Source organism: Ochotona curzoniae, unplaced genomic scaffold (assembly GCF_017591425.1).
Source record: "Ochotona curzoniae isolate NIBS_2020 unplaced genomic scaffold, NIBS_Ocur_1.0 scaffold_4506, whole genome shotgun sequence".
NCBI classification, from domain to species: domain Eukaryota; kingdom Metazoa; phylum Chordata; class Mammalia; order Lagomorpha; family Ochotonidae; genus Ochotona; species Ochotona curzoniae.
In genome coordinates this window covers 16,485,763-16,507,593 of record NW_024467119.1, presented here as the reverse complement: position 1 = coordinate 16,507,593, position 21,831 = coordinate 16,485,763, and the positions used below count along the sequence as shown (strand labels likewise).

The following is a 21,831-nucleotide window of genomic DNA, read 5'->3' as shown; positions in this document are numbered from 1 at the left end:
CAAGAACCAGATTGGGTTGAAGGCCAGTCAGGAAAAGCCACAGTTCCTGCTATGACATGAGGTGAACTGAGTAGGGTTGGCTCATGGACCCACTGGTATGCATGAAACCTGGCACTCAGAGGGGTTCTGATGGAGGAGCCTGGGCAACTCCTCTGGCAGGACACAATCCCTGCAGGTAAGCGCAAGAAGCATGATAGGAAACAGCCCAGAATATGCCATGGAAAGTTACCCACTGGCATACATTTGGCAGGGATCGGGGGCAGACCAGGCAGAATCTGTCCACGTCATCCACTGGCATATCCAAGCACCAGAACACTGTGGGTCGAGCCAGGTTCGGTCACAACAAAGACTAGTGCACAATACGGAATGCTAAGGTGAGGTTACCGGTACCGGAAGGGACTGCAGCGCCCAACCAGCAAGCCTGAGAACAAGGAAGGGAGGGGGCAGGGCCAGCAGGGGAGTAAGGGAGGGTTCCCCTGCTGGACAGTTACTCCCACTGGAGAGCGCAGGCTGGGATGGGGGCAGACCAGACCAAGCAGGGCTACAATACCTGTATGCCTCAGGTGGACTAGATCAGGGAAAAGCCAGGCTGGGCTGATTATTCCTACTGGTGCAAACACAATTAGAGTGGGCAAGGGTTGTTTGGGCTTAGCCACAGCATCAGCTGGAAGAAGCTGGCACTGGGGGCTAGTTCTATCAAGTCAAACCACAGAACTACCTGGAGAGTGCATAATCCGGAGTGGGAGAGGCCTGGGAGGGAAATAGTGGGTTCCCCCCTCTTGGGTTACCACTTCCACGGGAGGGCACGAAAACTAGGAAGCGGCTGGGGTAGAATGGGGTGTGGGACAGACTGGACTAGTCTGCTACACCAACTGGCAAACCAGGGTAGGGGGTGGGCCTGGTGGGGGTTATTGTGAGTCGCTCCAACTAGGCTGCAGCTCCCACTGGTTTATGCGAGGGCCAAGTATGTGCTGGGCAGAACCAGGCTGGACTGCAACACCCATTGGTTCCAGTGGAAGTTGGGAGTGAAAACAGAACCAACCCAGCAATTGCAACCACCAGCTGATCAGGGCAATGGACTGTGCCGGGCCCTGTACTTGCTAGCACATACAAGAATCTGATTTGAGCACACCTCAAAGTTTCTTTGGAGAGCTCCCCATTAAAATGCTGGACTCAGAACCCTAACCAAAAAAAGAGAGAAGACAGAACAGGTCAACCAACCAATTCAGCTATATCTTGGCAATGAAATACGGGGCAAACAGAGACTCTATGGTGGACTATGTCAATCAGTGGATTCTTCAAGGATCTCATAGTGCTTGGAGTGGCAAGATTGGCAGCGATTCATAACTGTTGAAATATCAAAACCACTTGAGCAATAAGCTCGGAGCATACCCTACATCCGGGACCGGGGGAGGGTGGGAAATTGGGTGGGCCTTCTCCCTTAATACCCGCCTTTAAACATGAAGAAAACAATATGGAAAAAATAATAATCATAGCCACGTTCCTATAGCCCTTGAACCTTTTTACCCTAATTAACTATATAAAGATTCTCAAAAAAAAAAAAAAAAAAAAGAATGAAAAAAAAAGAAATGTTATCTTGGACAGGACACAATGGTAAGTGGCTAAATCCTCATTTTGCACGCACCAGGATCCCAAATGGACACTCGTTTGAGTCCCGGCAGCTCCACTTCCCATCCAGCTCCCTTCTGTGGCCTGGGAAAGCAGTCAAGGATGGCCCAAAACCTTGGGACCCTGCACTCAAATGGGAGACCTGGAAGAGGCTCCAGGCTCCTGGCTTTGGATCAGCTCAATTCCAGCCATTGCAGCCACTTGGAGAGTGAACCAGTGGACAGAAGACTTTTCCGTCTCTCCAATAGAAATAAATAAATCTTTTTTAAAAATTGTTATTTCTTTTATTTGCTCAAGTAAAGAGAACACCTAATGAAATGGTTAAAGTCAAATGTGACGGCTGTGAGTTCAGCCTCTGTTCCTTCTTATTCACACAGTTCTATGATGCCTTTTTCAAGCCATTAGTCACCCAGAAACTGCAGCCTGCTTTGTAAATTCAGACTAGCTAAAGAAGCAGAAGGAAAAAATTACTCTAGAAGGAGTCATAGTTCATTATCAATGAAAGTAGGGAACTACAAATGCCAAAACTAAATCCTAATCATTTTATTCTGCTTTAGTCGAAATACTTTTGTCCACTAAATTAGAATAATTGTGAAATGCCAGTGAGATTTTAACCATTCTCAAAATTCTAGGCATTTTAGTAGCACATTTTTTTCTGGCAATAGAAACAGAGAATACAGACAGAAAATAATGATGTGGGGTTGGCATTATGGTGCACCTGGTTAAGCCAACACCTACAATCCTGGCATCCCATATGGGTGCCAGTTCAAGTCCTGACTGCTCCACCTCTGATCCAGTTCTCTGCTAATGGCCTGGGAAAGCAGTGATAGATGGCCCAAGTCCCTTTAGCCCTATACCCACATGGGAGACCCACAGAAGAAGCTCCTGGCTCCCAGCTTCAGATTGGCCCAGCTCTGGTTGTGCTGGCCATTTGGGGATTGAAACAGTGATTAAATATCTCTGTCTCGATCTCTCCCTCTGTAATTCTTTCAAGTAAAAATAAAGCTTTAACAAAAAACAATCACTGTTTCAAATAAATGAATTATCTCAGTCTAGTAGGATACTCACATTGTAATACTCCAGCTCTTGTACAAATGCTGCCACAGATAGGTTTTTTGTGGTTTATTATTTTTTAAGATTGTAGTTATTTTTATTGCAGATTCAGACATACAGAGAGGAGCAGAGACAGAGAGGAAGATCTTCTGTCCGATGATTCTTTCCCCAAGTGAGCACAACAGCTGGTGCTGTGCTGATCCGAAGCCAGGAGCCAGGAACCTCTTCCAGGTATCCCACACAGGTGCAGGGTCCCAAGGCTTTAGGCCATCCTTGACTGCTTTCCCAGGCCACAAGTAGGGAGCTGGATGGGAAGTGGAGCTGCCAGGATTAGAACCAGCACCCAAATGGGATCCTGGTACATTCAAGGCGAGGACTTTAGCCGCTACACTAGCCACCACGCCAGGCCCTGTCACAGACAGGTTTTAAGACATGTCTATAAAATCTGTCTAGGGTGGCAGGGATTTGTTCTGAGGTCAAGATGGCCCCACTCCATATTGGAGCACCTGGGTTCAATGCCTGCTCTCAGTGACTGACACCAGCTTGCTAAGTTGCCGTACTGGCCCTGGGTGGCAGTGGGAATGCACGAGCAACTGAGCTCCTGTCACCCAAACGAGGAATCTGGATGAATACCTAGACCCTGGCCTTGACCCAGCCTAGCACTGACCCAATGCCTATCGAAATGCGGAGTGAATCAGTGTTCTCTTTCTCCGTTTCTCTCAAAGTAAATATATAAAAAATTAATAAGTAAATAAACTCACTCCTATTCCTAAAAGTTACTAGAGTGTAAAATTCAATTTACAAATCCCATGACGTATTTCAAATTGTAAGATACTATCGGGCCCGGCGCGGTAGCGCAAGTGGTTAAGTCCTCGCCTTGCTCACACGGGATCCCATATGGGCGCCAGTTCTAATCCCGGCAGCCCCGCTTCCCATCCAGCTCCCTGCCTGTGGCCTGGGAAAGCAGTCGAGGACGGCCCAAAGCTTTGGGACCCTGCACCCGCGTGGGAGACCCGGAAGAGGCTCCTGGCTTCGGATCGGCATAGCATTGGCCGTTGCGCTCACGGGAGTGAATCATCGGATGGAAGATCTTCCTCTCTGTCTCTCCTCTCTGTATATCCTCCTTTCCAATCAAAAAGTAATAAAAATAAATCTCTAAAAAAAAAAGATACTATCAAGTATTAAAAGAAAAATGCTGTTTGCTCTTCTTCAATGCCCAGACATTGAGTATATCCTTTCAGAGAAAATTCATTTTATTTCTGTTATACTCATAAGCACTCCTTTCAATTATAAAATAGTATCAATTTTTTCACTAATGCTAAAGAAAAACTCTGTGAAGTTTTACCCTTTAATCTTTGGCCTAATTCCAAAACACATATTTACTTTTGACTTATATCAGCTTTTTTTTTCCCCGTTTATAAATTTTCTTTATTAACTTCAAAAGATTGCTACTAAATTGTCTTTTAAAAACAATAAACATAATTTAGACAAATAACCAGTTATGTTCCAGGCAGAGGCAGTTGCGTTTCGTGGTTAAAGTGCAGAATGAAATATTTATTTTAGCTGTGTATCTGAGTGTCAGCCTTGCATTTCATGGCTCTGTGACCCCTAGAAGGCAGCAGCTTTCTCTCGTAGAGAGGTAACCACGTGGAAAGGACAGCAGAGTGTCAGACGCATGGTCAGTGCTGAACACAGATGAGGGATCTTCAGAACATGCGTATTTCCCATCCCCCAAAAAGGACTATGCAAGGATGTTGGAACTTTTTGTGACAAACATTATCTTTTCATTTCATTTTTCCACATATTTTGTGAAGCACTTTCATTTTCTTACTCGGCTAAAGACTGGTAAATATATGCTTTTTAATAGTTATATAACAAGAAACAAGAATTTATAAAGGCAAAACATGAATCATGACATCCTTATACTGTATATTAGATTGTCAACTAGATCCTAGAACAAATTGCAATCCAACGCTCACCTACAATGGGCTATTAAATGAGAGCCTACTGAGAAACAGAAAAGCCACTTACTGTTAACTGCAACCCACTCATTTAGATCTTCCCCCTCAGGAAGCATGACCGCCATGCGGAGATTGCCACTGCCAAGGGTGGCTTCAGCATGCTTTAAGAGTTCATACTGGTGGGACCCCTCTGGGATGTTCTTCTTTGGTTTAAAAGTTTTAGAAGAGCGACTACCACTATGAAGAGAAAAGAAAAGAAAGGCACTTCAGTATTTAAGGTAAGGCTTTCAACGGATGTTACTACACTATATTGCGGGACAAAATAACAGAAATAACCCCAAAGAACCACAAATAAACAGCAAACATTCTTTCAGTCCCCTCAGCATTAGGCCTAAACTTCAACAGCTACATTAGATCACAGGACTGCTGTGCCTGCCGTGTTGCTCAGCAAACTCTCTCTGCATTCACTACTAGAATTCACAGGGAGAAAAAAATAGTTTAACTGTAACCAGCCCAGCTCTTCGAGTGCTCAGGGTAAGTTGGTATCTACAAAAACAAACAAACAAAAAAATTTCAATAAATTTAGCCATTCTATTCTTTTTTGCATCTAATTACATCTCAATAAAAATAAACTCGTTTCCTTCTTTTAAGGAGCATAAAGATATGCTAGAGCAAAATCCTAGAGCAGTGGTGGGGTAGCTGCGGTACAGCAAGTTAAGCTGCCACTTGGGATACATGCATCCCATCGGAGGGTCTGCTGGAGCCCTGGTTCCTCCACCCTGATGTCAGCGTCCTGCTGACTGTCCTGGGAGGTGGCAGGTGAACCACTCAAGAAGATGAGTGCCTGCTTCCCACAAAGGAGAGTCATACCAGTTCCTGCAACAGTGGCTTCAGCCTGGCCCAGCCATGGATGTTGCATGGACCTCAGAGTGAATTAGCACACAGAAGATATCCCTGCCTTTCAAACAAATAAAAATAAGTATTTTTTAAAACACATATTAAACACCTTTAAAAATCCTAGAGCAAGAAGGAAAAAAACATGTTCCTTTATCCATTGTAAAGCATCGGCAATCAACCTTGATACAATGTTATTTTAATGGTTTGGCTACACATTTGTATGGCTGGTTTGCTCAACTTTTTCAATGCTTATATGTATACACACACAAAGACACACACCTGAAACTAAGTTTAGCAATGGTTTTAAGACTAGTAAATAGATGGCATGTTCACTTCATGCCAGTAAATTTTTATTGAACTGTAGCATGTTCTAGTTACCCCATCTCAATCATTCCTTCTCTTCAGATAGGAACAGACTGGAAAGAATCAAAAACGGCTAGATAGCTCAGACCTTAACAGCCTGGGGTTATTAAATTTGTACTATTGAAATGTTCAGGCATTTGAATACACATGAAAAAGTGGAATTCTAATATGAATACATAGTAAGGAGAAAGAACACATTTTGGGTTGAGAATTCTCACTTTTCCCAAGAGATGTTGATTGAACTCTTCCCTCTTACAAAAAAATAAATAAATAAAATAACAACAACACAATAGTTACATTGTCCAAGTTCTTCATTACCCCCTTCTCCCAAGTACACCCTCCACCTCTATCCCAAGATAAAGCCAGCAGTTCTACCCTGGATACATATTATAACCACCTGAGGAACTCTCAGAAAGCACTGAGATAAATGGAGTCATTAATATAAATTAAGACTCTACCAACCAATCCAAACATCCAACTGAAACAATGGGTACATGTAACTCTAAACGGCATTCATCCATGGCATTCTTCTAAGCTCAGTCTCTTGTCAGGAGTGATTACAACGCAGCTGCCATCCCTCCAGGCTCCCCACACCCTCCTTCCCAACCTCTGTTCAATAACTAAGGGATCTCAACATCAATTAGGTGTGTTTGCTAAGACCCACGGTGTGGCTTTTCAGAGTTCCCAGAGCCAAGCAGAGGAAAACTACCAGATCAGTCACACTCTAGGCCCAGAAGCTTGTGGACAATGTTCTCCACGCAATCAGATCATGCTTTAAACACCAAATGTTCTCCCAGCATTTCTAAAATGTAACTGTAGAAAAGTACATCTGTTTATGTAAATATAAAGTATGATTATATATAAATATGACTACCAGGCTTGAGGCGTGTTTTGTCTCCCTCCTCCTTCTCACCTTTTGCAAAATTTAGCGTGAGACTATCTCTCAGCAACATATTCTACAAAACAACATTCTTACTAATTTATGTGTGATCGATTATAAAAATAGCTCCACTGTGACAATGTGCTACAAGCGTTCAGGCAGGGTGTTAAGTGCATTCTCTTGAATTAGCCCACAGCTCCAGCTGATGCAAGAGCTGAGGAAGCGACAAGCCGCTCCAAGCAGAGCTGGCAAAGAAGATGAAGAGAAATGTGGGCTCTGTCCACGCGTGGAAGACTCAGAGACCCCTCGCAGGCCCCCAAACCACTTAGTGATCAAACCAGCTGCACCCAAAGCTTTACATTTCATAATGCTTTCTTAAGTAATGCCTTTCCCAGAGCTGTCTCCCACCAAATTCTCACAAGACCTTACATTTTTGTGGAAGGAAAGAAAAAAGAGTTCAATTTTAGGAAGACCAGATCTGATACATATCAGGTATGTTATCTCAAACAAATTAGCTTTTCAGGACCTCGTGGGCTTTCTTTTTCATTTAGATTTAAATAGTTGAGATGCACAGTTATACAGAGAAACATGAAGAGAGCTCTCCCATTCACACTCCAGGTGGCGACCACAGCCAAGGCTGAACCAAGCACCGGGAGCTTTGTCCAGGTCTCCCACGCAGGTGCCGTAGGTGCCGGGGGCCAAATCCACCCTCCACTACCCTCCCAGGTGTGTTAGCAGACATTGGAAGCGCAGCAGCAGGGACTCAAATCGGAGCCTCATAGGACACCAGACTGCAGGTGGCATCCTCACTCACTAGGCCACAATGCTGTCCACAGACTGATTTTTCTTTAGCAATGAAAACCCAACACACACCAACAAAACACAAACACTTCCTGTGTCATGGAACAGCTGCTAGGGCAGAGGACTGTAGTTTGTGTCTAATGCATCCTTTAACACAATAGATACAATGCATTGTGTAGCTACAATTTTCTGGAAAGGTTGAATTTAGGCATTGTTCTTCAGATCTCCAAACTCTGGGGTTTTCAAGATATGTAATTGCTGCCTGGGTCACTCATGACTAAGACTAGGTTGAGTGTAGGTGCAAAGTGAATTTTCGGGTATTCTCAGTGACAGTGTCATGAAAGATATAAGCAGGCAAGGGGACCAAGACCTAGTGGTTTGATGGAAGTGTCCAGAAGATAATTTTAGTAAGACAGATGCAACAGCTCAATTATGAATACAGAGATGGGATATTAGTATAGAACATCACTGATCACCATATACTAGCCCACACCGAAGCTATGGATGGGGGCCTCTTTGGCAGTGTTGGGTACCATTGCCCGACTGAGTGTTGGAGTTGTGGAGTGGTCACATTTGGCAGGATCAAGACACTCTCCAGCACACAAGAGAACTTGGTCTGGGGGTAGGCTCTGTGGGGTTGTGTGGGCCCAACCCTTTGGAATACAAGTCCCCCGGGTTAGTTCCCAAGCTGGGGTTGCAATGGTCTAAGCTAGGTGTGACCACGCCATCTGCCAGCACTCATGGGTAAAGGAATCCACAACAGTCAGGGTAGGTCAAGGCAGCAGCACCCAAATGTGCATCTTTAAACAGGATGTGGGGTGGGCCGGGCTGCCACTGGAAGGGGACAGAAGGGGCAGGGCTGAACAAACCTTAACTCACAAGTAACAATAGAAATCAGGTTGGAGCACAGCTCATGCCAGGTAGGTCCTTGCACATACTGATCTGTGTGAGGCAGAGGCACTACGCCACAGCATCCAAGGGGCCACGACAAGTGAGGGGCTCTGCCAAGCGGAGACAGAACAACCACCGGCCTACACCTGTTCTATGGCAGGGCAGAGGCCCGGTTGGGGAAATAACAGGACACCCTAGCTGGGTTGAGTTTCCCACCAAGGAGCGCATGGGCTGGAACTGAGGCTACATTCTGATCAGGATACGATCGTAATCTCACTTGGCACAATTGTGGACTGGGATGGGAAGCACCAAGCCAGGCCAAATTCCAACACCATATGGTGCTCTGGAGGACCGGGGAGGGTTGTGTGACAGACTAGGTTAGGTCTCAGCCCTTACTGAACCATGTGTGAGCTTGGTAGGGGTATGGAAGAGCCATGGCTGGGTTGAAATATCCAACAACAAGAACCAGCTTGGGTAGGAGGCCAGGCAGGAAAAGCCACTGTTCCTCCTAGGATAGCAGGCGAACTGAGTAGTGCTGGCTCATGGACCCACTGGTATGCGCAAAAACTGGCATTGGGACAGGTTCTGGTGGAGGAGCCCGGGCAACTTCTCTGGCAGGACACAGTCCCATGCAGGTAAGTGCAAGAAGCACAACAGGGAACAACCCAAAACAGGCAATGAAAATTATCCCACTGGCATACACATGGCATGGGTTGGGGGCAGACCAGCCTGAATCTGTTCACATTACCTTCTGGTGAATCCGAGCACCAGAACAGAGTGTGGGTCGAGCCAGGTTCGGTTGCAACACATACCAGTACACAACAAGTAATGCCAAGGTGAGATGAGCCGTACCAGATGTGGCTGCAGCACACAACCAGCACATGTGACAATCAGGGAGGAGGCAAAGCCAACAGGGGAACGTGGGCACCCCTGCTGGATAACTACTTCCATTGGAAAGTGTGAATACGGATGGGGGCAGTTCAGACTAGGCAGGGCTATAGCACCTGTGGGCCTCACGGTGAGCTGACTGTTCTGACTGGTGCAAGTTAAAATTAGAGTGGGTTGAGGGGTGTTTGGGCTTAGCCACAGCGTTAGCTGGCAGAGGCTGGTACTAGGAGCCAATTCTGACAAGTCAAATGCCAAAACTACCTGGAGACTGCATACTCTGGGAGTGGGTGTGGCCTAGCAGGGAAATAGTGGGCACCTCCCTCAGGGTTACCACCCTCACTGGACAGCACGAAACCCAGGCTAGGAACAGGGGTGGCTTGACAGAAAGGCACCTGCCAGTGGGTGTATGGGCTGGATAATAGGTTGGTTGGGTTAAACCAGGCTTCAATGTCCATTGACGTGTGCGAGAGCTACTTGGGATGTGGGACAGACTGGACAAGCCTGCAGTGCATACTGGCAAGCATGGGAACCAGGGTAGGGGGCAGAACTGGTAGGGGTTTTGGGGAGTCGCCTCAACTAGGCTGCAGCTCCAACTGGTTTGCATGAAGACCGAGTATGAAGTGGGTAGAATCGAGCTGGACTACAACACCCATTGGTTCACAAGGAAGACAGGGCTGGAAGCCGAACGGACCCAGTAATCGCGACGACCAGCATATGCATAAGCTGATTGGTGTGACGAACAGTGTTGGAGTCTGTACTAGCAAACTCACTCAAGAATCAGATCTGGGATCAACTCAGATGAAGTTTCTTTGGATATTTCTCCAACTGAACTGCTGATCTTGGAACCCCAACCATCAAGAGACTGTCAGCCAGTGGACTCTGAATAGGTTTCATTACGGTTGGGACGGAGAGATTGGCAGCAATCCAGAACTGATGAACTATCAAAACTGTATGAGCAGGACCCTTGGAGCGCGCCTCATGTTGGGGATGGGGGATGGGTGGGAGGTAGGGTGGGGCTTTCCCCTTTGTTACTCCCCTAACCCCAGATACAGGGCAAAATGATTATATTAGTGTGGAAACAATGATATTACCCACTTTCACCCTGTAGCCCGTGACCCTTTGTACCCTAATAAACTAAGATTATTAAAAAAAAAAAAAATTAAAGAAAAAAAAAAGAAAATAGCTGGAGAGTGAGAAAATGTAGATGAAATGCTGCACAACTTAGTTTCTGATTATCCTGACTCTAAAAAGCTTAAACTAAAGCTAGATTCAGTGCTAATCCCATCTCTATTTCCCCTCCCTAAACTGCTCCCCCTCTGTTTTTTCCTCCCTTTCTTAGATTTATTTATCTATTTGGAAGGCAGAATTATGGGCAGTGGGGTGGGACAAGTTGCCCACCCACTGGTTTACTCCCCAGATGGCTATAACTGAAGCCAGGAGTCTGGAACTCCATATGGGTCTCCAACATATGTGCAGCAGCCCAAATTACTCATTTGGGCATTTGGGGACTGATCATCAGATGGGTATTGCATCTTCCGTCTCTCTCACACACACTCTCATCTAGCTCTCTGCTTATCAAATAAAGGGGAAAAAATTTAATAGTAAAACAAAGTTCTATTTGCTCCTCTGGCATTTTTCCCTTACGTCACCTAGGATCCACAAATCATCATGCAAACTTTAATTTTTTTTTTTACTTGTCATTTGGAATTCTAAAAAGTGACATTCTACAAAAGGGTATAATTTGGAGATGAAGTGTTGATCAGCTGTTTTAGTTCCCTGCATACACCTGTCTGCTCTGTGTGTCTGCATGCGCAGCCACCTCCCCAGGTGCTCTGCAGCCTTTCTTCTGACTCTAACTAAATCCAGGCGGGATCCCTAACCACTGCGTGCTCTTCTGATTGCGCTGAGATATCCATCCCACCCCATTTCCAGGTCAAACAACCAACTGACAGATCCCCTAAGCATATATACAAGAGTCCTAATATGTGAGTACAAGCCCTCACAACAATCATGTATGGCCAAATGTAACACAACAAGTTTCCAAAGGGTTGTGAAGAAATGCAATCAAAAATTAGCACAGGAACTAGTGCCATGTTATGGTAAGCTAGGCCTCAGCCTGCAGTGCCGGCATGCTGTAAGAGCCTGGTTCATATCCCAGCTGCTCCACTTCCCATCCAGCTCTCTGCTTGTGGTCTAGGGAAGCAGTAGAGGATTGCCCAAAGCCTTAGAACCCCACATCCATGAGAGAGACAAAGAAGAAGCTCCTGGCTCCTGGCTTTAGGTCCTCCCAACTCTAGCATTGTGGTCATTTGGGAAGTAAACCAGCAGACAGAAGATTCTCTCTCTACCTTGCCTTCTCTGTAACTCTTTCAAGTAAAAATAAAATAAATCTTATATATATAACATGAATTTCCATGAACTTTTGGAATCCCCCTGGAATGTCTTCTGTGGATTTTAGACATACAAATGCTCAAAGCATTTTTCAAAAATGGAAAGTAGGTTGTCCCCCTCCACCCTCCCGAAAAGTCATAGTTATAGCTCGTGTATCCTTCCAGACTCTAGTTCTTACAAGCATATGGAAGTTTATGCCCATCTGCTTGCTCTTAAAGAGATAGCACACTGTAGTATATAAATGCCTTTTCACTTAACATACCCAAGAAATAACTGTTAGGGCACAAGTAAAACTTCCTTATTCTTTCAAAGATAGCCCAGCATTTCTTTATGTAGTTATAACTTCTTCAAAATTCACTGGAGATAAATATCTAAGTTGTTTACAGTTACCTGCTACCATAAACAGTGGTGCAGCCAAAAAAAAGTTCTTTAAGGATTACTGGGCTAAAAAATCATATTTTTTATTTTCCCCCAACAAATTCTACCTTTTTATAATCCCACTAAAAATGATTAGTGAAGTTACATATTGTTTTCATTTTAGAAGACAAGGACTAGTCTGTTAATTTGTTTCATTGCAGTTCCTATCACACCACTGGAACTGTGGGGCACTTAAAGCCCAGGAAAGCAGCAGAAGATGGTACATGTCATGGAGCCCCAGCCACCCACATTGGAGATGTGAATAGTTTTGGACTCCTGACTTCACCCAGGCCCAGCCACACTGTGATAGCCCTTTGGGGAATGATCCAGTGCTAAGAATATCTCTCTTTCTTTCTCTCTTTCCTATAACTCTACCTTGCAAATAATCTTTAAAAGAAAAAAAGAGTATTCATTTTCTCCTGAGCATCGCTAAGCCACCCATGTTTTCAGAAAAGCATGCACCTGTGTAAAGTATCCTGAATTACCAAAAAACTCTAATGCAGTCTGAAAATAAGAATAAACACTCAAGTACTGAGAAAACGATGGCCAACTAAACAAATATTATCTACTTATATCTCTACCTGAAATCCTTTTTTAAAAAAGCTCATTTGGCTACTCAAGTTAAAGATTTATCAATTTTTCTTTATTTGCTTTTTTAGTTTGAAAGTTAGAGGGACAGAGACAGATCTCTTCCGTTCACAGATTCACTTGTCAAATGGCTGTAAGAACCGAAGCAAGATCAGACCACGGCCAGGAACCAAGTCCATCTGCATGAAAGCAGAGACTGAGTACTCGCACCACCACCTGCAGCCGCTAGGTGCACATTAGCAGGAAGCTAGAATCAAACCTCGACATTGTTACATAGAAGGTGGACATCCCAAATGATGCCCTTTGCTGCTGCTATTACTGCTGTTGTCGTTTGAAACTTATTCATTCACTTGAAAAAACAGAGCTACAGAGACAGAAGAGAAACACAGAGATATCTTTTATCATTGGTTCACTCCTTGAACAACCATAACCATCGGTGTTTGGCCAGGCAAAAGCCAGGAGCCAGGATTTCCTCCCAGTCTTCTATGTGGGTGGCAAGAGCCCAAGGAACTAGGCCACCTTCCAGTGCTTTGCCAGGAGCATCAGCCAGGAGTGGCTAGGGAAGTGGAGTAGCTGGAAATTGAACCAGCACGCCCCGAGAGGACGCTGGTGCTGCAGGGGCCAGCTTCACACAGTCATGACTTAACTGCTGTATCAAACACCTACCTCTAAAGTCCTTTCAGTGATTCTCAAAATCACCAGTATTATCTGTAGTACTGTTGCTATTATTGTTTTTGTTAAAGAGTCTAAGAAATCTTCAACATATGTGGAGTAAAAGAACACTATATCACCTGACCAAAAACTGGGGAATTACGGTAAAATTAAAGCATTGATGAGATACAGCGAAGAGAATCAGGAACCCTTTACATCTCTGGAAAGTCTGAAAGAGTGCTATCAGTACTTTAGAAATACTGATAAGATCAAAAATCTGAGGAGACACAGCACCTGGAAAAGTCTTGAGAAAATCCAGCCTAGAGACTATCCCAGAGATCGCTGTAAAGATAAAAAGTGATTCCCACCACTCTGTGGAGAGAAAAATGAATACATACTTTCCCCAACTGAAAACACATATCCACGCCCAGACTTAGCACTCATGTTCACAGGAGCGTCACTTAGAACAGCCAACAAGTGGCCACAGCTAAAGGCCAACAGATGATGAATGGATGGTAAAACGTGATATGTATAAAAGAATGCACCAAAAATGAAGTACTGACATCAACAAATCTTGAAAATATTACATTAACTAAAAAGAACCTAGGCACAAAATTTGTAGTGTCATATATTATATGACCCCATTTACATGAAACATCCAGAATGGGGCAATCTAAGAAAACAGAAGCAGATTAGTCACCAGAGGACAGAGAAGGGCACTGGAAAGGATTGCCACTAATGACACAGGATCTCCTTCTGGAGTGAGGAAGATATGCTGGAAATTACATAACACTAATGGTTGCAAATTTTTATGCATTATAAAATCCACTGAATTGCCTACATTAACAGTCAATTTTATGGCATATCTTTCATGGTTAATTTTATTAAACCATGCGAAACAAACAACCCTTATCATATTCCCTCACATACCTTCGTCATTGGATTAGCTCACTGTGTCCTTACTATGGACTAAGCAGCACTCTCTCTGCCCTAAGATTCAGTGCCGAACAAGACAAAGACAGCAGCTATTCTCATAGTGACAAGGTGGAAGTCACATTTTCAGGTACAAGAGCCAAAAGGTATTTGAGGTCATGGCAATGGAACAGTGGCCTGAGATGAAAACTGAGGCTGGCAGAACAAATGAGCTAATATTCTACAGGCAGACTAAGGGACCGTGGGTGCAAACTGGGAGTCACTGGCAGCATTTGTGTTTTAAACCAAAGTAGTAACATGCTCTGCTTCAATGTTTTTACTGAGTATTTTTTGGATTTTATCAAAAAGACAAAAGAAAGGGCCTGGTGGTGTGGCCCAGCGGCTGGGGTCCTCGCCTTGAACGTGCCGAGATCTGGTCCCGGCGGCTCCACTTGCCATCCAGCTCCCTGCTTGTGGGCTGAGAGGGCAGTTGAGGACAGCCCAATGCCTTGGGACCCTGTACCCGCGTGGGAGACCTGGAGGATGTTCCTGGCTCCTGGTTCCAGATCGGCACAGCACCAGCCGTTGCGTTCACTTGGGGAAAGAATCATCAGACGGAAGATCTTCCTCTCTGTCTCTCCTCCTCTCTGTATATCTGACTTTGTAATAAAGGTAAATAAATCTTTAAAAAAAAGAAAAAAGAAAAAATGTTGCCAAGGATGTGATAAAGGTAAATCCTTTGTCATTATTGGTCAGAGTATAAATCAATGCAGTCATGTGGAACAGTTCCTCAAAAAATGAAAAACAGATCTAGCATGTGATCAGCCGTCCGAATTCGAAGGAGAGGAAATCGGTGTGTTGAAGAGGTGTCTGTGTTTCCACACTCAGTGCAACGTTACTCACAAGTTTCGGAAGCAAATTACATGTGCAGCTGCCGATGAGCAGATAAAGAAAATGTTGAGAAAATACAAAAAGAAATACTATTTCAGTCATGAATAGAGAAAATCTCGTCATTGCAACAACGTGAACACTGGAAAACATGTTCAATAAGCCTGGAACAGAAAAACAAACATCACGGGATCTGCTTTCTATGTGGAATCTAGCAAGGATAAACCCACAGGAACAGAGCGGAACAGTAGTTGTCACGGTGGGAGTGGGGGTGACTCGGCTTTGCAGAGATGCGGTTCAAAGGATAAAAAATTTTCAACAAGAGGAGAGAATTCAAGAGATCTACTTACCTCATGGGACTGTGCTTTTTAAAAAAGATGTATTTATTTATTTGAAAGTCAGAGTTACACAGAGAAAAAGGGGAGCCACAGGGGAGAGAGAGAGAGAGAGAGATCTAAGTCTGCTGGCTCACTCACCAAACGGCCACAGGAACCGGGCTGGCCAGGAACTTCACCAGGTCGTCTTCCGTTCTTGTGGGTGCAGGGTCATCCTGAGTTGCCTCCTAAGAACAACACTTGGGCCACTTCCTGCTGCTTTCCCAGGCACTTTAGCAGAGAGCTGCATCACAAGTGCAGGAGGGTCAGCCCAGGGACACAGCAGGCTAATCCTAGACCTCTGGTACCGGCTCATGTAGACAGCAGTTCAAGCCCCAGATGCTCTACTGCTAATCCAGCTCCCTGCTCATGAGCTAAGAAAGCAGAAGGTGGCTCAAGTCCTTGAGCCCCTGCAAGCACACGAGAGACCAGGAAGAAGCTCCGGGCTCATGGCTTCCAATCAGCTTAGCTCAAGCTGTTGTAGCCTTCTGGGGAATGAAACAACAGATGGAAGATCTGTCTCTGTCTCTCCTCTGTAAATCTGGTTTTCAAATAAAAATAAGTAAGATCTATTAAAAAAAAAAAAGTGCAGCAGCTGGGAAGTGAATTGATGTTCATAGGCAATGCCTGTGTGGCAGGGAGCAAAACTTAACCCACTGCACCATGACGCAAGCCCTGTGACAAAGCTTGGTAAGAATGCAACAAAAACTGGTAACTTGTTAAGGTAACGGATTTTAATTGTCCTCACCATAAATAAATAAGCCTGTGATAATACACATTAATTAGTTTGGCTCATTCTTCAATGTACACATATTCCAAAAATACCATGCTGTGCACAATAAGTTTGCAAATTCTGTTTCAATTTATAGATACGTAGACAGAAACAGGGAAATTGAACAGATTACTACACAGAAAGCAAACAGTGGCTCAGACCAGCACAGATAAAAAGAAGACAGATTTAGGCCCAGCTCGGTGGCGCAAGTGGTTAAGGTCCTCACCTTGCACCCCCGGGATCCCATATGGGCGCCAGTTCTTATCCCGGCAGCCCCACTTCCCTTCCAGTTCCCTGCCTGTGGCCCGGGAAAGCAGTCGAGGACGGCCCAAAGCTTTGGGACCCTGCACCTATGTGAGAGACCCAGAAGAGGCTCCTGGCTTCGGATCCACATAGCATCGGCCGTTGCGCTCACTTGGGGAGTGAATCATCGGACAGAAGATCTTCCTCTCTGTCTCTCCTCTCTGTATATCTGCCTTTCCAATAAAAAAAAAAATAATAAAAATAAATCTTTAAAAAAAAAAAGAAGACAGATTTGAGATACACTTCAGGAAAATCAGTAAGATTCACTCATGAACTTCACTTGCGGAGAGCACCAAAGAGGACTCCAGGATGCCTCCTGGTTTGGTGCCAACCAGGTAGACACCAGGGCACTTACTGCACATGGTGTAGGCACACCGACACTGGACATGGTAACTTGAGAACCTATCCTATATCCAAATGGCTGTTAGGTAGGAGTTAGGTAAGAAGCCACACCTTATCTGTGGCACGCCTGAAGAAAAGGCCAGGAAGCACAGCACAGGTCCTCGCTGGAATCTCAATGGAAGCCCAGTGCCAAAAGACACACCAGGACACTACACAAGCATTGAAAATTAGTATAAGCTATGAAGAGACCTTTCCTGAAGGAAACTACTTAGGCTTAAACTCAGGGTATCCGAATATTTTAGTCATGGAAACTCCCCCCATACCCACCCACATTCTGGCATCCTATTCAACACATGATGGGGAAGAGTACACTACAGCTTTGTTCTCTCTCAGCTTCAAATATCTTCTCAAGACTTCAATTTCACGAAGTATAACAGTGACTTCATTATAATAATAAGCAGACTGCTGGTCAATTCAGTATTTATTTAATACTTCATTAACTTTTATAACCTAATCCTTACAAAATAATGTAGCATGTCACAAGCAAACAGCAACTAGCTTCCACATCATGACATGATCTGAGACGTGCCACCACCATAGAGGAAGGCATCACGAGCTCATCTGTCTCCAGCCCTCTGTAGCTTCTGGGTGGCACAGAGGCCACAGTCCCCTCTGCCCAGCTTTCAATCCCACCATTAGCCAGGAGTGCCCAGTGGACACTGGGTGACTTCTATGCAACAACAGTGGTTCCATCTATGGGGCTCTGTGCAGCAAGCCAGGCAGTTAAACGGAGAAAACAGACACCTGCATGAGCAGGACTGAGACCCAGCACCACCCTGGCAACAGAACCCACAGTCATTCCAAATGTTTATGGCGACAGCGTAAGGCGCCTCAGTGACATGAGGTATACACACGTTTGGTTTCTTTCAAACAGCCTTTTAAAATGATGGCCTTTCCTCCCTTCAGCCTTGTAGTTTCATTGCCCGTTAGGAAGTATGGAATATACTGGAAGAAAAGGCAAAGGATTTGAGATGAAGACCTAGCTTCAGACCCCATTTTTGTAACTTACTGGCTGCAAAATATCACAAATTATATAGTTTCCCTAAAAGTAGTAGTCCTCCATTATGCACAGTTTCACTTCCTGCAGTTTTTATCCACAGCCAACTGCAGTGAAACATGGGAGGATCCCGACCCTCAGTTTCCAACTGCACACTGTTCTGAGCAGCAGGATGTGACCCTGCGTGGTCCTGCCCCTCCGGCCCAGGGCCTGGACACTCTACCCAGCAGCCTTCTCAGCCATCAGTCAGACTGGTTACCGTGGTAACACAGTTCCTGTGTTCAAGTAACCCTTCCTCGATTTGATAATAGTCCAAACACAAGAGTCATCACACCGGTAGCTGCTTTATGCTATATTGTTTCATTGTCGTTGTTGCTGCTAGCCCATCTCTGTGCTAAATTTACAAATAAAACCTTATCAGTAAAAACCAGAACACGCAGGGTTTGAAGGTTCTAAGGTTTCCAGCACCCCTATCCAGGGACCTGGAACATAAGGGAGATTATTGTATGATTAACACTACTGAAGAGAATATTACTGATGTTACCAGACTAAGATGACAAGTGAGCACATTTATTTAAAGCACCTTAGTTTGGGGGCTGGTGCTGTGATGTGGCAGGCTAAGCATCCACCTTCAGCACCAGCACCCAATGAGTGCCAGTTCAAGCATCAGCTGCTCCTCTTCCCATGCAACTCCCTGCTTGTGGTCTGAGAAAGCAGTAGAATATGGACCCTACACCCATGTGGGAGACCTGGAAGAAGCTCCTGGCTCCTGGCTTTGGATCCGTGCTGCTCTAGCCATTTGATGAATGGACAAACATGTAAATAATTCTCTCTCTCTCTCACACACACACACACACACACTTTCCTCTCTCTCTGTGTCTCTCTCCCCTATGTAACTCTCTTTCAAATAAAAATAAACATTTTTAAAAGCACCTTAGTCTAATTTGTCACATAGCTAACATTCAATAACAGTCATAAGCTGTTTGATGAGTTAATATGTGTGCATACTGCACGCTCATGCATATGTATACATAAACCATTTGCCCTAAGTTTAAGCCTCTGCCACACTTGTCTTCCATTGAACCAACTCAAACTATCACCTCCTCTGTTTATGGTTCCTTTCTTTCTCTCACATCAGTTACTTAAAGATACGGATCATGTCTTAAATAACCCTGAATCCCTAATATCTAGCGCAGAAGCTCTAAGATAACAGAGTGTCTAATAAATGTTCAATATCTTAAATTATCACATTGAAGGGGAAAATCTATTGTAAAGAGATTCTGTTCCTACTATTAAACAAAAAGATTGATCCATCATCTTTATTTTATTTAGTACAACAAATCTAGTTTAACCATAAGACAGGTAACAGATAGAATGGGGATATTTCCTAATCCCAACACTGAAATTTCATTTGCAATCATAGGGACATTACAGTCTTGCTCTATTTAAACTTTGCCTAAAACAATCAGTTAACCAAAGCATCTGGGTATTCTAAGTAGGCCTTTTTCTCCCCCTTGTGGGGAGGTGGCAGCTTTTATATTTTTCATTAATAAATATGCTATTGGTTCTTCTTATAGCTTTAAGTAACTTAACCACACTTCCAAAACTAGTATGTACCTTTTTATAACAAAATCGTTTTATGCCTTAAAAGTGCAGAACTCTCCCTGGCATATAATACAAAGCCACAGAGTGTTATAAAGGGTGTAGTAAAAGATCCAGTCTGCAGCTTTGGCAACAATGAAATGACCTTTAAGTCAAAAATAATAATCTTAAGCTAACACAAGGAAACAAACCAACCCACGATTCCCAAAGCCCAGCATCTGCCTGCAAACAGGAAGCAGTAAAACAGCAACCATGTAATGCAACCAGGAATGCAGAAGTCTGGCAAACTTTAGTTAGCAAAGAAGCTGTTCTGGTCAAAAAAAGAGACAGAAAGAGATAGAAAAGGGAAAAAAAGGAGAGGAGAGGAGAGGAGAGAAGAGAGGCAGAAACACATACATGTAGTTAAAAAATCAGGCGAGCCTGCTCCTCTCTCTCCCAACTTTAACTGACCTTCTTTCTTTACAGGCACTGTCTGGTTATCCCCAGGGTATCAGCTCAGTGGACCTCAGGGTGTCTGATGGCCTCAGAAGGTTGCTGACACCTCCTCTGTATTCCCACAGAACAATAGCAAGTGTCTAATTTTTTTTAAAGATGTATTTATTTTTGTTTGAAAGGAATGAGAGAGACAGGAGAAAAAAACAAATCCTCCATCCATCATCAACTGGTCTGCTGTCCAAATGGCTGCATCAACTAGGGCTAGACAGATCTGATGTCAGCAGCCTGGCGCTTCCTCCAGATCTCCCTCATGGGTGCAGGTGCCAGAGTACTTGGGCCATCCTTTGCTGCCCTCCCACTAGTACCAGAAGGGGGCTGGACTGGAAATGGAGCAGCTGGGACTCGAACTGGCACTCACACGGGACGCCAGCATCACAGATGGTGGCTTTACATTCTGTGTCAGCTCCTAGTAAGTGTCTATTTCACAAAGCATCATGAATTTCTCCAAGGCAATGACTGTTTCTAACCCATCACTGCATGTTCAGAATCTCACACAGAACTAGCTTAAAATATATCTTGAACGTTAAGCTGAATTAATAAAGGACTCCAGGCTAAAAATCCCAAAGTACTACAAACGTTTTGAAACTTTCTGCTAAAATTTTATCTTCGGTTTACATAAGCAGGCCTAACCACTGATTGACTGAAATAGAATGATACATAATACACATGTTTATTAAGACATCTCACATTTTACACTAACAGTTCAGTACAGAGTTGAACAAATGGGATAAGGCACAACAAGAGCATAGGAATGGTTTTATCATGACATTAACATCGAAGGTGATGAGTGAGATCTTAGCAATGTGAAACCATTCAACGGAAAACAGCTGGTGTCTCTGACTCCCCTCCATCACTCTTCTTCCTTCTGTGAGGTGGGATGCTGGGGACTGGACTAAGGAGAAACATTTGGGTGTTTTCAGATGTCACAGGATACAAAATGCAGCACAAAATCTTCCATGTAAGATTAGATTGTTGCCAGCTGGGGATAGATAGGAATGACTTCCAGGAATATTTCCAGTACTGGATGAGCTGACTAATATAACTTCCTGTAAGGTGCAGTATGAGAGTCAATTGTGAATACCATACAATACTGAAGAATGAAGGAATGGTATATTTTACAGATGGAAAAAAAAAACTTAACAGGAGTCTCCTCAAACTTGTCAAACAAGTGTTTGCCCAGTTTTTTTTTAACAAAATAGTTCATCTCCAAGCCCTCTCTTCACCCTCACACTGGCCTGCTAGTGTGCCCTGCCCCCATCCAAACAGAGAAAAAACCTAGAAACTCAAGGTTTATTCTAGAAAGAGGCAAGCAGAGGTTCTCTGGCTTGGTGAGCCCAGAAGGGCCTGCAGCCGATGAAGTACTGTGTTGAGATTCCTAGTCCTTCCCCCCACCAGGATCCCCAAATCCTTACAGTCAGAATAACAGCCTCCAAGAAAAGAACAGAAAAGCTTCTCCTGGTATACCTAATCACACTGAATGAGGAAAGATCTAGAAAGCTGTTAGTTCATACCAGCCATTCAGAAAACTTCAACAAAGTCCACAGTTGGTGTGCTCTGTCCCCACCCTCCCACACAGACCCAAGGAACTAAATAGTTCTATTTGAAAATAAAAGCAGAAAGCAAAAGGTTACTGAACATCTGAAAGAAAACATCAAAACAGACACCTAAAAGCAACC

At 44.2% G+C, this 21,831-nt stretch overlaps 1 protein-coding gene across 3 annotated transcripts in view; it reads right to left on the bottom strand.

Moving 5' to 3' along the window:
- Nucleotides 1-21,831, bottom strand: part of MOB1B (MOB kinase activator 1B) — a 64,718-nt gene that overhangs the window by 26,660 nt on the left and 16,227 nt on the right. The window contains exons 1-2 of one of the 3 annotated variants that reach the window (XM_040967419.1): nt 15,246-15,943; nt 4,714-4,880 (exon numbers count right to left, since the gene is read on the bottom strand). In XM_040967419.1, coding sequence (XP_040823353.1) covers nt 4,714-4,768 — 55 coding nt within the window. In that variant the 5' untranslated portion in view covers nt 4,769-4,880; nt 15,246-15,943. Of the gene's footprint in view, nt 1-4,713; nt 4,881-5,513; nt 5,928-15,245; nt 15,944-21,831 lie in introns of those variants that run through there. The other 2 variants (XM_040967420.1, XM_040967418.1) reach the window with 2 other exon arrangements.